Genomic DNA, 14,709 nt, shown 5'->3' with positions numbered 1-14,709 from the left:
CCCCACAACCCGACCCCCACAAAGCGCAGCGGCACAAAGAACGCCGTCTTCCTCCTTCTGCCGGGCGGACCGAAACACGCATCTCTCCAGGCACCCGCAGAAGCCCATACCGCAACCACACCCACGCTTGCCTCTGAGGGCCGTCTGCACCTCAGCCACCACTCGGACAGATGTACGTGTTATCGCTTTATTGAAGTGTTGAAACAATCCTGTGAGTGTCAGGATTATATCCCAATTTTACAGGTGAGGGAACGGGGCCACAGGGAGACTGGGTTCCCTGCCCAAGTGCACACAGGTTGTCAGGGGGCTGCCGGGGGCCAACCCCCCAGAACCCCATGCCCTCTTTCTGCCCTAAGGCCCCGGTGGGGAGGCGACACGCAGTTGAGAAACAGACTCACGTTGCTCTGGAAAGCCACCCAGGCCGAGACCCTCTCCACGGGCTCCAGCACGACCACGCAGCAGAGGCTGTGCTCCTGCTTCACCCTCCGCATCCACACGGAGACCGGGATCTGCTCCCCACTGCGGCTCACGATGTCCACCTGGGGGCAGAGGGGCTCAGACCCGGCCAGAACCTGGCACGTGGGCGTTCCTGGCCGCTGCTCACCTGCCTCACGTTTCGGAAATAAACTAAAGTACAAACAAGGCTTCTGACACCTAACCTTACAGTCTCTGGGTGAATGAATGATCTATCGAAGAGTAGGTTTTTTCCATCCTCAGCCTCATGGTAACAAAGCAGGGGAAAGAGCGGTGTCTGTAACTTCTTAAAGAACAGACACCAATACATGCTGAACGTCTGAATTTTCTTCTAGGTAGTCGTCTCGTGGACGGGTAATTTTCTGGATGTAGTTGGTCCTCTCTAACTTGTTTTGGTGCCTGAGGCTCAGGGCTCAGCATCTAACATGCAGGTCAGCCCATCAACGTCCAGCTTGGACACACACAGGAAGGCTCAAAGCTCCAGGGAAACCCTGCAGCCATGCCAGCCCCTCCAAGACCACCAAACAAGCAGGGCGTGGAGACGTGGATGGGAGACAACAGAACCGTGCGACTCCTCGGGAACCTGGTGTGGGCCCTGCAGGCTTGCAAGGCGGTCAAGGCTCCTCCCGACGCAGGAGTACCGGGGATGCGTCAGGCCAGCAGCAGTACCATCTCTGTTCCCACACGGCCTCCCCCCGCCGCCCCAGGTGCTCCCCATGCCAAGGTTGAGGGCAGGACGGCGCCGGCAGTGACCACTGGCAGTCGAGAGGCCCACACTCACCACCGTGCCAAACACGACAGCAGCGTGGCCGTCGGCCTCCACGTGCTCCTCACTGAGGGCCTGCGCCACGTTGGAATCCGGCTTCAGGAAGAACTGTGTGAGCTTCTGGCCAATCAGGTCGTGGCTGCTGTACCCCAGGAGCCGGCAGGCTCTGTCGCTGGCCACCAGGATCTGAGGTCGCAGAGAGGAGGGCACCCGCGTCACCAGCAGCTCCTCTGGCTCCCGGACAGCCAAGGGGAAGGCAGCGAGGAGGTGGTGCGGGGACAGCCCAGTGACCTGTCCTTCCCGCCACGTCCCGCGGCCGTCGAGCTCCCAGCAGAGCCGCCCCGGATCATCCGGCATCTCAATCGCATGGAAACAAGAATGACCACCAGCCAGTGCAGCAATGGCACTGAGACTGAAACCACCCATCCTTCACCCGCCGAGATGCACACACCACGTCGTGAAGACCAGGCGGGAGAGACGGGGATGCACGCCCCACGGCCTGCCCGCCTGACAGTCTCAGCTCTTTGCACACAAACGTGCATGATGCAAATGCATTTAATTCAAACACTGAATATCCAGGCCTATTTTAGTTGAGCCAGTGCTCGAGCAAAACCATGAATAGGTAACGCGCTGCTTTCCTTTCCTTGAATCTCTGCCTTGATGAGAGGATTCAATGTTTCGACTGATTAACACGGAGGTAGGTTTCCAAAGTCCTCTCTTTTGCTACTATGTAGGTAGAACCAGCCCCTTTTCTCATTGCACCCAAAACACTCAAGTGCCTCTGTTTCAGGTTATAGGTTGAAGGCACAGACCCCAAACTCACGGCTGGGTCGCAAACCGAAGCACATACCTCTGTGGTCTTGGCGTCCACGGTGAACACGGCCTTGCTGGGGTTGCACACAGGGGCCGGGAGCGGAGGTGTGGACCACCCTGAGGACAAGCCCTGCAGCAGGGAGCAACAGGACGTGCTGCCCAGGGACCCTGCCAGGTCTGCCTGCGCAGGCGCAGCCAGCCAGTGCGATTTGCTTGTGCAAATATTTTGGGCAGCCAATGACGACAGACAGTAGGAGCTCCATCTGTCTTCTGGAAAGCAAAGGAAGGGACACTTTAAACCTTGCGTGGCTGCAACACACAAAACACACAGTCCCCACCTCTAGCTCCTGCAAAAGGGTCCAAGGATGAAATTGACCTGCAGGGTTGTGCATCTGAATGTTCCCCAGGGGCCACCTAGACAACCACCACACAGAAGCACAAAGGACCTCAACACTGTGCAAACAACCCTCTGAAGTCCCTTCCCACCCGCCCCTCCCAGGGGCATGCTCCCGTGTCCATCGGTCCAAGACCCACAGTCCCTCCGGCTGCTACCCCTCACCCGTCCCTGTGGAGTCTCCCAGACCCCAGAGCTCCCTGCTGTCTCACCACCTGCGCTGGGTCTCCCTCCTCCTTCACCCACAGGCTCACTCCCCACCGCGGCTCCAGAAAGTCAGTTCTCGGCAACATCGCCAGCGGCTCCCAAGTCCCAGCGGTCAACTCCCAGGCCTCGCCCCCCCCTCCCCACGCCTCAGCAGTGCTGGGCCGGGAGGGCCGCTCCCCTCCTCCCAAACTGCCTGCCCTCAGCAGGGCACCCTCTGCCCTCCACCTTCTCACCTCTCAACACTGCAGGACCCCAGGCTCATCCTCAGGACCTCCAACCATCCCTGGTGGCTTTATATACACTTCACATAGACGTGTGCTGATGGCCCCTGGGCTCCAGGTGCCGGCTCCCCCCTTTCCCAGCTCAGTGAATGTCAACTCCATCCTTCCAGCAGCTCAGAAAGCAAACAAGCGAACAGGACTCTTCCCTGCTCTCCACTCTGGGCCCTCAGAGGGGACGCCTGGCTTTCCCAGTCAGCGGACCCACCCTGACCATCCTCTGAGGCTAGAAACCACATGGTCACCTGCCCGGGGCCTCCTCTTCCCAGGCAGCCAGTGCCAAGCTCAATCCAACCACCCTCGGGCCTCAGGACAAGCACTGAGGTGCCAGCTCTGCTTCTTCCTCCCACCCCTCGCCGGCCAGAGCCCCCGGCTGGAGCCCTCACTCCCGGGGCACCTGCCCGCCTCACAGACCAGCGAGGCCACCGCCACAGCATCTGTCTCCTGAGCACAGCTGGCCCCTCCAGATCCTCCTACCCTCTCCCGGAGACCAGACCCGCCCCCGCTTCCCCTGCAGCCCTTTCCCCCAGCTCCAGCCACCTCCCCGTCGTCCTAACAGGCTTCCCCGTGGTCCGGGCCTCCCACCCCCAACAAGCACCTGCCAGTGCCCAGGTACGCCCTCCGACGATAAGCCACCGAGGCGGAGCAGCGCCTTCCTCCTGGCTGGGTCTGGGCCCCGCAGGCACCAGCTGATGCAGAGAAATAAGGAAGGGGGGGCAGTGGCACCTCCCACTTCTCGGCCAACCCCGGGCACTGCTGCCCGCAAGCCCGTCTAACCCGTTAGCCTGCATCCTGCATCCGGGAGGAAAGCAGGAGCCTGGGCGCGGTCAGCCAGCATGCGCCGAACCCAGTGAATAAAACTGAGTTCTGGCTCGCGCAGCCCACCCGACCCAGCCCGGCCGTCTCACACACCCCGGAGCGAGAAACCCCGACCCTGGACCGCAGGCCAATTCCAACCGCCGCCTGAAAAGGAGTTTCCTGCACAAGAATCACAGCAGAACAAACGTGGCAGGAGAGGGTCCTGCCGGCATCGCCTGAAACGAAGGCCTTTTCTCTGCAGGAGCAGAGCCCCTGAGTGGAGCCAAGCGTGGCCCCCACCTTCACACGCAAGGCGGACGCCCCTGGAGATAAGAAGGGCTGCTTACCAGACAGCGCCATCCTGCTCTGGCAGAGCTTCGACAGCCCGTTCCTTCTGCTCGGCTGTCTGTGGGCCAAGGACCAGGACTTGCTGGGCTCGGAGGCGGTCTGCACAGCAGGGCTCTCTGGCGGCGCTGCCAGGGAGAGGCTCCCGCCCTGGCCCCGGCGGTCCTCTTCTGAGGCCATGGAGCCGCTGTCCTCCACCGGGAGCTGGTGGGCCAGCGGGACCATCGTCCACCGGAAAATGAAGTGAACGGATCAGCGTCTGCAAGGCAAGAACAAAGGCAGTTCAGCCAACTAATTCTTCACAAGGCTGAGCTCAGCTCAGCCCCAAAAGACTCACAGGCGCCCGAGAGCCATCCTGGGTCAGAGCCTACGAAGCAAGGATAGTCGGACGGAGAGAAGTGCATAGGAAGGGATGAGAAAGAGAGAAGGAGAGGGGGGAAAACCAGAACAGAGCGGGAAGGAGCCGTGAAGGACACTTTGCACTACAGTACAGACCCACCGCCAGGAGGCCCAGGCCAGGGGCCTTGATGAAGCAGGAGGCCAGGGCCAGGGCGACGTGCCCCTAGAGCCTACACCCCACTTCTGGATCACCTTCTGGGCATGCGGAACCCAGAGCTCCCGGCCAGAGGGCCTGGAGCCCACTCTCCAGACCTGCACCGGCCTCTTCCCCTCATCAGTCCTCCCATATTACAGCACCCACCGACCCAAGGACAGGCCGAGGAGCAGCCCTGCTCCAACGATAAGAAGGCAGAGGGAGACCAAGCTTCAACAGCAGGCCTCCCAACACAGGATGGACCTGGCAGCTGTCCCTTCCCATGCCACCACATTACAGCAAAGAACTCTAAGGAAGCCCAACCCACGCATCCCACCCTGGCTGCAAAGTCATCATAAAGATTCATCAGGGTAGGAGGGCAGTGCCTTTCCCAGTGAACAGTCTGTGGGCTGATTTATCATTTTGCATACAATGATAGCAATGTGGGGTCTCTGGTACGCTCATGCCCCAGGTCCCTCAGAAGTTAACATTAGGGCCTGGCAATGCCCACCTAGGCTGCGCGCTGACCTCGGTGGTAAGGGGGGCCCCCTAGACAGAGGGAAAACTAGAGGTCCCACTAAGACCTGTGTGGAAGGATCATGACATCAAAACACGCCACAGAGCTACATAAACAAAGGTCATTGCAGGTAGAGGAACAAAAATAGCCAATAGAACGTAGTCAATCTCAGAAACAGAGCGAAGGGACACTGGCACACAGTGAAGAGCAGTAGGGCACCGCCAGCATGTTCCCCAGCTCGGCGAGGCCCTGGACAGCACCTGACCTTCCAGTTCCAGTTTCCTCATGTGTAAGGTGTGATTAACAATAATCCACACCTCATAATACTCTTGTGAGGATTCAGAGACCTAAGTTGGGGCTGGCATACTGTAAGTGCTTAATAACTGTGATCTGCTAGTTCTCAATGGAATTAGAATAATTAGTTTGGGGCAAAATTGCATCCCTATGACTTTCCATGTGCAAAAATTAGTTCCAGATGAATTAAAGAACAAAAGTTCTAGGAAAAAAATAAGACTAAGAATATAGTGGACTGGATAACTCTTTGTGGCCCTTGCATTTTAGAACAACTAGGTCTCACCACGAATATGGTGGCCATGGCATCTGTGAGCTACCTGAAAGTAGGAGAAACTTCCAAAAGGTAAAAACAACACACATGAGCTGAAACCAGAACTGGGAGAGTGAGTCACCTCAAGAGACAAGAGAGTTACTCTTAGACTCCTAAAAGAAGCCAGGGACCCTTGAAGAGGGGCAGTGTGGCCCTAATTCAGTAGCACCCCCAAGATCCTGGCAAAAGCAATCCTCTCAGAAACAAAGCATCCTAAATAGAGGCCTGAGATTTTCCAAAGATTAAGATTAACCAAATATGCTCTCTTTCAATTAAACAGATAAGAAAACAAAATACCATGAGTGAAAGTCTGCAGAAAAATCAAACAACAAAGTCATTTACACAAGAAGACTAAATGGTAGAAATAACTGCAAATGTGTTTAAAACTATAAAAGATGGAGTCTTTTGCTCACAAAAGTGAGCAAACAAGAGTTTCTCAAAATAACTAGGAAGATATTGAAAGAATCAAACCAGCTTTTCAGAAATTAATTTTTTTTTTTTTTTTTTTTTTTTTGCGGTACGCGGGCCTCTCACTGTTGTGGCCTCTCCCGTCGCGGAGCACAGGCTCTGGACGCACAGGCCCAGCAGCCATGGCTCACAGGCCCAGCCGCTCCGCGGCATGTGGGATCTTCCCGGACCGGGGCAGGAACCGTGTCCCCTGCATCGGCAGGCGGACTCCCAACCACTGCGCCACCAGGGAAGCCCAGAAATTAATTTTTTTTTAAACCAGTAGAGCTTAAGTTCAGTAGAACTGGAAGGTTGTAGGAAACAGAGATTTTGCTCTTAAAGGTTGTACACAGACTCTCACACACTCTGAAATCCAGCACAAAGGCAGTGGTTTCAAAGGAGCCTGGGTCAACCCACTTGTTGATCTTAGAGAGCCTCCTGGAAAGGCAGGGGCAGCTGCAGCTCACCCTGGGGACTGGGACACTGGCTGCAGCCATTTCTGTGATTGTGTTCCACAGTGCTGACACCAGGGCTGGTGGGTACAATTTTGGAATCCTCCCTCTAGCCTAGTAGCACCAGGTGCTCTGTCCATCCCACCAGCGTGCCCACAGCCACTTCACGTGGCTGGGCCTCACAAGCAGCTGGGCTGGGGCCCAGTTCCACACAGCAGCACACCCACAGCAGCGGGCCCCACCACAAAAGAAGGGCGCACGCAGCCCACATAGGGAGCACCCCTGAAGCATCTGGCTCTGGTGGCCAGAGGGGAGTGTGCTGCTGAGTCCCACAGGACACCTCTCACATAAGGCCACTTCTCCAAGGCTGGGAGACATAACCAACCTACCTAAAACAAAGAAATAAAGATTAGCAAAATGAAGAGACAGAGGAATATATGCCAAATGAAAAGCCTCAGAGAAAGGACTAAATGGATATGAGTAATCCACCTGATAAAAGACTCCAAGGTAATGATCATAAAGATGCCCACAGGATTCAGGAGGAGAACGGATGAGCACAGTGAGAAGTTCAACAAAGAGTTAGAAAATATACAGAAGAACCAATCAGAACTAAAGAATACAATAAATGAAAAAATACACTAGAAGGAATCAACAGTAGATTAGATGACAGAGGAACAGATCAGCGATCTGGAAGACAGAGTAGTAGAAATCACCCAAGCTGAACAGAAAAAATAAAAAAGAATTAATAAAAATGAGAATAGTTTCAGGGACCTCTGGAACAACTACAAGCATATTAACATTCAAATTAGAGGGGTTCCAGAAAGAGAAGGGAGAGAGAAAGGGCAGAGAATTTATTTGAAAAAATAATAGCAGAAAAATTCTTCAACCTGGGGAAGGAAACAGACATCCAGGTCCAGGAAGCATAGAAAGCCCCAAAAAAGATGAACACAAAGAGGTACACACTGTAATTAAAATGTCAAAAGTTAAAGATAAATAGAAAATCTTAAAAGCAGCAAGAGAAAAACCATTGGTTACATACAAAGGAATTCCCAGAAGACCATCAGGTGACTTTTCAGCAGAAATTCTGCAGGCCAGAAGGGAGCAGCACCATATGTTCAAAGTGATGAAAGGAGAAAACCTACAACCGAGAATACTCTACTTGGCAAGGCTAACATTCAGATTTGAAGGAGAGATAAGGCGTTTTACAGACAAGCAAAAGCTAAGCAAGTTCAGTACCACTAAACCAGTCTTACAGAAATGTTACAGGGACTTCCCTAAACAGAAGAGAAAAGGCCACAACTAGACATTTTTAAACTGTGAAAGAAAAAAAATCCCAGTGGTAAAGGCAAACATAGAAAAGGCAGTGGATCAACCACTTATAAAGCTAGTAGAAAGGTTGGAAGACAGAAGTAGTAAAATCACCTATACCTATAATAAGTAGTTAAGGGATACACAAAGTAAAAGATGTGAAATACGACATCAGTAACACAAAATGTGGTATGGGGAGGGAATAAAATGGAGGGCTTTTAGAATGCACTTGAACTTAAGCAACTATCAACTTAAAATAATCACATATACATATAGGTTGTTATATATGAATCTCATGACAATCACAAACAAAAAACCCTATAATACATAAACAAAAAGAAAGAAATTGAAACAAAACACTAAAGATAGTCACAAAAATCACAAGGTAAGAGAGCAAGAGAAGAGGAAAGAAACAGAGAAGCACTACAAAAACAATCAGAAAACAATTAACAAAATGGCAATAAGTACATACCTATGAATAATTATTTTAAATGTAAATGGACCAAATGCTCCAATCAAAAAACATAAAGTGGCTGAATGAATGAAAAAACAAGATCCATATATATGCTGCCTACAAGAGACTCACTCCAGATCTAAAGACACTCACAGACAGAAGTGAAGGAGCAAGAAAAAGGTATTTCATGCAAATGGAAATAAAAAAAAGCTAGGGTAGAAATACTTATATCAGATAAGATAAACTTTAAAACAAAGACTGTAACAAGAGGCAAAGAAGGGCATTACAAAATGATAAAGTGACTCAATCCAACAGGAAGATATAACACTTGTAAATATATATATACCCAATCTAGGAGTACCTAAATACATAAAGCAAATATTAACAGACATAAAGGGAGATAAATAGGTGGTAACATAATAACAGCAGAGGACTTTAACACCCCCAGTCACATCAATGGACAGATCATCCAGACAGAAAATCAATAAGGAAACACTGGCCTTAAATGACACATTAGATCAGACTGACTTAATAGACATATGGAGAACACTTCATCCAAAAACAGCACAATACGCATTCTTTTCAAGTGCACATGGAACATTCTCCAGGATAGATCACATGAAAGGCCACAAACACACCTCAGTAAATTTAAGAAGACTGAAATCATATCAAGCATCTTTTCTGACCACAACATCATGAAATGAAAAATGAATTACAAGAAAAAAAATGGAAAAACACAAACATGTGGAGGCTAAACAGCCTACTTAACAACCAATGGATCAATAAAGGAATCAAAGAGGAAATGAAAGAAGAAAAAAAAAACCTCAAGACAAATGAAAACAGAAACACAATGAGCCAAAATCTATGGGACACAGCAAAAGCAGTTCCAAGAGGGAAGATTATAGTAATTCACGTTTACCTCAACAAACAAGAAAAATCTTAAATAAACAATCTAACATTACACCTAAAGGAAACAGAATAAGAAGAACAAAGCCCAAAGTTAGTAGAAGGAAAAAAATAATAAAGATCAGAGTGGAAACAGAGATAAAAAATTAACAAGATCAATGAAACTAAGAGCTGGTTCTTTCAAAAGATTAAACAAAACTTATAAACCTTTAGCCAGATTCATCAAGGAAAAAAAAAAAGAGAGGGTACAGATAAATAAACTCAGAAATGAAACAGGAGTTACAACTGACACCACAGAAATACAAAGGACCATAAGAGATTACTATAAAAAATTATACACCAACAAATTGGACAATCTAGAAGAAAGGGATAAATTCCTAGAAACATACAATGTTCCAAGTGACTGAATCAGGAAGAAATAGAAATCTGTACAGACTGATTACTGGTAGTGAAACTGCATCAGTAATCAGAACACTCCCAACAAACAAAACACCAGGACCAGATGGCTTCACAGGTGAATTCTACCAAGAAGAGTCAATACCTATCTTCTTCAAACTATTCCAAAAAATTGAAAAGCAAGAATCACTCCCAAATTCATTCTACAAGGCCAGCGTTACCCTGATACCAAAACCAGACAAAGACACTACAAAAACAACCACAGGCCAATATCCCTGACAAACACAGATGCAAAAATCCTCAACAAAATACCAGCAAACTGAATTCAACAATACATTGAAAGGATCATACACCATGAGCAGGTGAGATTTATCCCAGAGATGCAAGGCTGGTTCAGTATCTGCAGATCAATCAACATGATACACCACATTAACAAGACAAAAGATTAAAATCCTACAATCATCTTAATAGATGCAGAAAAAACATTTGACAAAATCCAATTTCCATTTATGACAAAAAATTTTAACAAAGTGGGTATACTGGGAATATACCTCAACATAATAAAGGTCATATATGACAAAACCACACCTAATGTCATACTCAATGGTGAAAAGTTGAAAGCTTTTCGTCTAAGATTGGGAAGAAGACAAGGATGCCTACTCTCACCACTTTTATTCAACATAGTATTAGAAGTCCAAGCCTAAGCAATCAGACAAGAAAAAGAAACAAAAGGTATTCAAACTGGAATGGAAGAATTAAAATTGTCACTATTTGCAGATGACATGACACTATACATTAAAAACCTTAAAGATCCCACCAAAAAACTATTAAAACTAACAAGTGAATTCAGTAAGGTTACAGGATACAAAATTATATAGACATACATATATATATATATACACATATGATCGAATATTACTCCGTCAAAAAAAGAATGAAATCTTGCCATTTGCAACAACATGGAAGGATCTAGATGTTATTATGCTAAGCAAAATAAGTCAGAGAAAGACAAATACCAGATGATTTCACTTATATGTGGCTCTAAAAAACAAAACAAACGTAGAAACAAAACAGAAAGACTCATGAGTACAGAGAAAAAACCTGGTGGCGGCCAGAAGGGAGGTAGCTGGGGGGATTAGTGAAATAGGTGAGGGAGATTAAGAGGTAGAAACTCCCAGTTATACCATAAGTAAGTCACAGGGATGTAATGTAGGGAATATAGTCAACAGTATTGTAATAATTTTGTATGATGACAGATGGTTACTAAACTTATTGTGGAGATCATTTCCTAAAGTATATAATTGTCAAACCACTATGTTGTACACCTGAAACCAATACTGTATGCCAACTATATTTCAATTTTAAAAAAGGAAAAGAAAAAGAAAAATGGGCAATAGATAGAAACAAGAATTTCACAAGAGAAAACCCTATAAACCTATGATAAGAAGCTTAACTTTACTGGCATAATCATGACAATTTTACACCCTACTAAATCAGCAAAAATTAAGAACCTAAAAATTCTAATACCAAATGTTGATAAAGATGTGGATCAATGGGAAGGCTAACAAATTAATATAATCTCTTTAGAAAACAATTTAAGTCAAACATTCTCCTCTGACAGTACTTTCCACTCTTAGATTTATATTCTATAGATATTCTTACACATAGGTAGCAAGTCACACTCAAGAACGTTCAGGGCTGTATGGTTCATAATGGCAAAAGAAAAAAGAAAAGAAAAATCCTAAACATTTAGTAATTAGAAAATAGATTTAAAATCCTGGTATATTCATGCTATGAATTATAGCAGTGAAAACAAATTCTATACACACAAGGATAAATGTTAGCAATATAAGTGAAAAAAACCAAGTTATGAAAGACTATCGGCAACAGGATTCCCTTTCTATCATACCCCCCTCATCTAAGTATATTGTTTAGGGGTACACAGTTACGTGACAAACCCAAACTTCAGGCAGGAGATGTCCTATGAGGGTCCAGCAGCGAGCTGCAATGAGGGAGGGCACAATGGCACAGGGTCTCCCAGTTCCTAATTTGAGTGGTGAGTTTAAACACGTTCATTTTACTGTTTTGATTTGTGACTCATATTGCAAATGAATCAACTAGTATATACTGGAAAATTGAGATGTTTTACATGTACACGTTTATATCCCGCACGGGACCCTAAAAAGCAATAGCTGGCTATGAACCAAATGGTGAGTAGGAAGCAAGAAAGAAGCGAAATAATAAACTTATTAGAACGTGTTGCTCTCCTTCAAGTAGCAACATTTAAATGTCACAGGTTGATATTCCCTTCTTTAAGCATCTCAATGCACTAATTATTCTGCAATAACTAACAACAACATGATCATATTTCAGTTTTCCACTTCTATAACCAGCCTATAGACAAAGCCCAGAAGACTTGATTACGACTTCAGACTACACAGTAAGTGCTATAAAACTTTACTTTGTAAAAGAAAGTAATAAAACTCTTCAGAATACATTGTAAATATTACAAAAGTTTACTTTGTATAATAAAACTGACAAGAAACAGAGAGAGGAAGGAAGGAAATGTGGAGAGAGGAGGAGGGAACAAAATGTTTTGTCCTTCCTGGGGGGAAGTAAATAGTGTCTAAAGTTGATAAATTAAGAAATGGACACAGAAAAGACAATCCGTTTTCCCTTGGTGCCTCCTGTGCTGTTCGCAGTCTGCCGAGCTAGTTCAGCATTGCACAGCACATTCAGGCCACAGCCCCAGGCTGGCCCCTGAGAGCACAGACCCTAGCTTCACACAGCCTTACATCTCTTCCTTTTTTACAAGTTCAGTTTTGACTCAGGCCTAATCCAGGACTAGGTTTTTAGAACAGGTGTTGTTTTTTTGCTGTGTGTGTGTGTTTTCTTTTTTTTTGGGGGGGGGGGAGGGTATTATTTTGTTTTGTTTTGTAGCCACTCTGAGCAGAAGATGTGGGAAGCTGGACCCAGAGAGCACCTCATGGTGCTTCAGAGCAATCCTACTCCCGTTGCTAGTTTTGATTCCAGAAGGTGTAAGTGACACTCCCCACCCCCCACCAAACAGAAGGAGAGGTTTGCAGGGAGCTTCTGGAATAGTACTCCTTGCTCTTATGGGTGAACTTCTGGAGGCCACCGACTTTCTCCCACTAGAACAAACGCTAGGAAGCAAATAGCTCCAAATGCTCCCACCACTGCTATACAACCGAGAGCAGAACCAGCCTCAGGATGAAGCTAACACGGTGGCGAGCAGAGCTGAAAATGGCAAGATGTCATTTCGAACCACTGGATGAACCTACCATAAAACATGCCTTTCTCTGGACTTTAGGCTTGGGGGCCAATAACTTCACTCACCGTCAGACCCATTTTGAGACTATCTCTCTGTTTCTTGCATCAAGGAATCCTACAGAGTATCCAGGATGATGGCTGCTGTGAGGGAGGGTGTAAGCAAAGGCACCTCTCAGACCTGAAAGGTCCTCAAAGGCATCCTGGAGGAGGCACCAGCAGGGCTGAGCCCAGCAAGGTAGAGTAAAGAAGCCTCCCAGGCAGAACCACAGTAAGTGAAAGATTCCCACAGAGCCCTTGGGGAGGAGTTCAGCGCACAGGAGTCGGTGGGGATGGGCCTGGAGAAGCTGGTTGGGATTCCCAGGGCCTCCTACGCCGGCCCAAGCAGTATGGATCTTATTTAGAGGTCTATGCTTGTAAGTCACCTGACCAGTGGGGGAGGAGGGGGGAGTTACAGTCATCCAGGCAAAAAATTATAAGGTCTTAACTTAAAGCAACACCAGAAAGACGGAGAGGGAAAGCCACAAGAGAAATTAGACATAGAATTGATATAGGACTACTGGGCGAGACGTGGAAGTACGTAAGGGAATACAAGTCATCAAGACCGCATCCCAAGGCCTCGGCCCTTGTCTAGGAAAAGAAACACTGGTGAGGAGGTTAAAGATAAAGCCCAGGTGTGTAGTGGGGACGTCAGGAAGCATGGACACGGCGCTACAGCCCATGGCTCGCCCCACAAACGTCTACTGAGAAGCTCCTACGTGCCGGGCACCGTGAGCCGAGAGCGAGACGCGGTCTGCCTCCTCCTGGCCCCCTTCCAGTAGGGGGACAAGGCACACACAGTCGCTCTAGGGTCGAGGACGGAGCGCCAGGTGGGGCCAGGCCGAGGCCAAGACCCCGAGGCGCGCAGAGAGAAGGGCGCGGGCGCGGCCGGGGGCAAACGGCCGCAGGGCGGCAAGCGGACGGGCACGCGGGCAGCGCGGGGTCGCGGGCCTGCTCCCCCTGTGCGGGTAGCTCACCTGACGCCGCAGAGAGTCACGCGCCGACCTCCCAACACCCGCCGGGAGGGAGCCCATCCGCGCCTCTAGCCCCACCGACCAATGGCAGAGCGACCGATGCCGACTGACAGTACTCACGGGCCAACCGCTAGCGCCCGTGGGCGGGGACGCAGCGAGCCCGGGAGGAGACGCCCGCGCTAACGGTTGCTAGGGACGCACCGGAGTCTGTCTAAGGCGCCTCGGAGGAGCCAAAAGAGACAGGGCCTCCACCAGCACGGTCCGCGGACGCCGTTTCCTCTGGTCTCAGGAAGGGTGAGCAGCGCGGAGCTCGCCCCTCGGAGACCTCGACCTGAAGGCGGGGAGCGCAGGGCTGCTCCCTCACGGCCCACGATGCCCGCGGAGCCGGGGGCCAACGTGGGCTGCTGCGCCCTCAGTGGCCGGGTCGGCGTCCCGGGCCCCGAGCGGCTCTCCCGGCACTTCGGGCGGACCCGGTAGCGGACAGGCCCCGGGCCCGAAACGAGCGCGGGCGCCCTGCGCTAAGCGTTGACTGGAAGTGGCCCCTTCACACGGGCTCAGTCCGCGCGGCGACGCCGGAACAATGTCGGCACATTGTGCAGACGCAGACGCTGAGGCCCGGAGGGGCCGGGGATGCGCTCGATTGGCCCGCACTTTGCAGCCCCACGCAGGGACCCGCCCCGCCGTGTCTGGCTACCAGCCCACGAGCCCAGAGCGGCT

At 49.3% G+C, this 14,709-nt stretch overlaps 1 protein-coding gene across 6 annotated transcripts in view; it reads right to left on the bottom strand.

Annotated features, from left to right (window-relative positions):
* Positions 1 to 14,709, bottom strand: part of PASK (PAS domain containing serine/threonine kinase) — a 39,347-nt gene that overhangs the window by 24,448 nt on the left and 190 nt on the right. For 4 of the 6 annotated variants that reach the window (XR_010944109.1, XR_010944110.1, XM_067739992.1 and 1 more), the window contains exons 1-5: positions 13,996 to 14,061; positions 4,078 to 4,334; positions 2,091 to 2,323; positions 1,256 to 1,426; positions 399 to 539 (exon numbers count right to left, since the gene is read on the bottom strand). Coding sequence is in view for 4 of the 6 variants with exons in the window: in XM_067739992.1 (XP_067596093.1) it covers positions 399 to 539; positions 1,256 to 1,426; positions 2,091 to 2,323; positions 4,078 to 4,300 (768 nt within the window). In the remaining 2 variants the exon portion in view is untranslated. Of the gene's footprint in view, positions 1 to 398; positions 540 to 1,255; positions 1,427 to 2,090; positions 2,324 to 4,077; positions 4,335 to 13,995; positions 14,062 to 14,193; positions 14,675 to 14,709 lie in introns of those variants that run through there. The other 2 variants (XM_067739991.1, XM_067739990.1) reach the window with 2 other exon arrangements.

Source organism: Pseudorca crassidens, chromosome 6, assembly GCF_039906515.1.
Source record: "Pseudorca crassidens isolate mPseCra1 chromosome 6, mPseCra1.hap1, whole genome shotgun sequence".
Lineage (NCBI taxonomy): Eukaryota > Metazoa > Chordata > Mammalia > Artiodactyla > Delphinidae > Pseudorca > Pseudorca crassidens.
The sequence above is the reverse complement of the archived record's forward strand: the minus strand, read 5'-3'. Positions and strand labels throughout refer to the sequence as shown.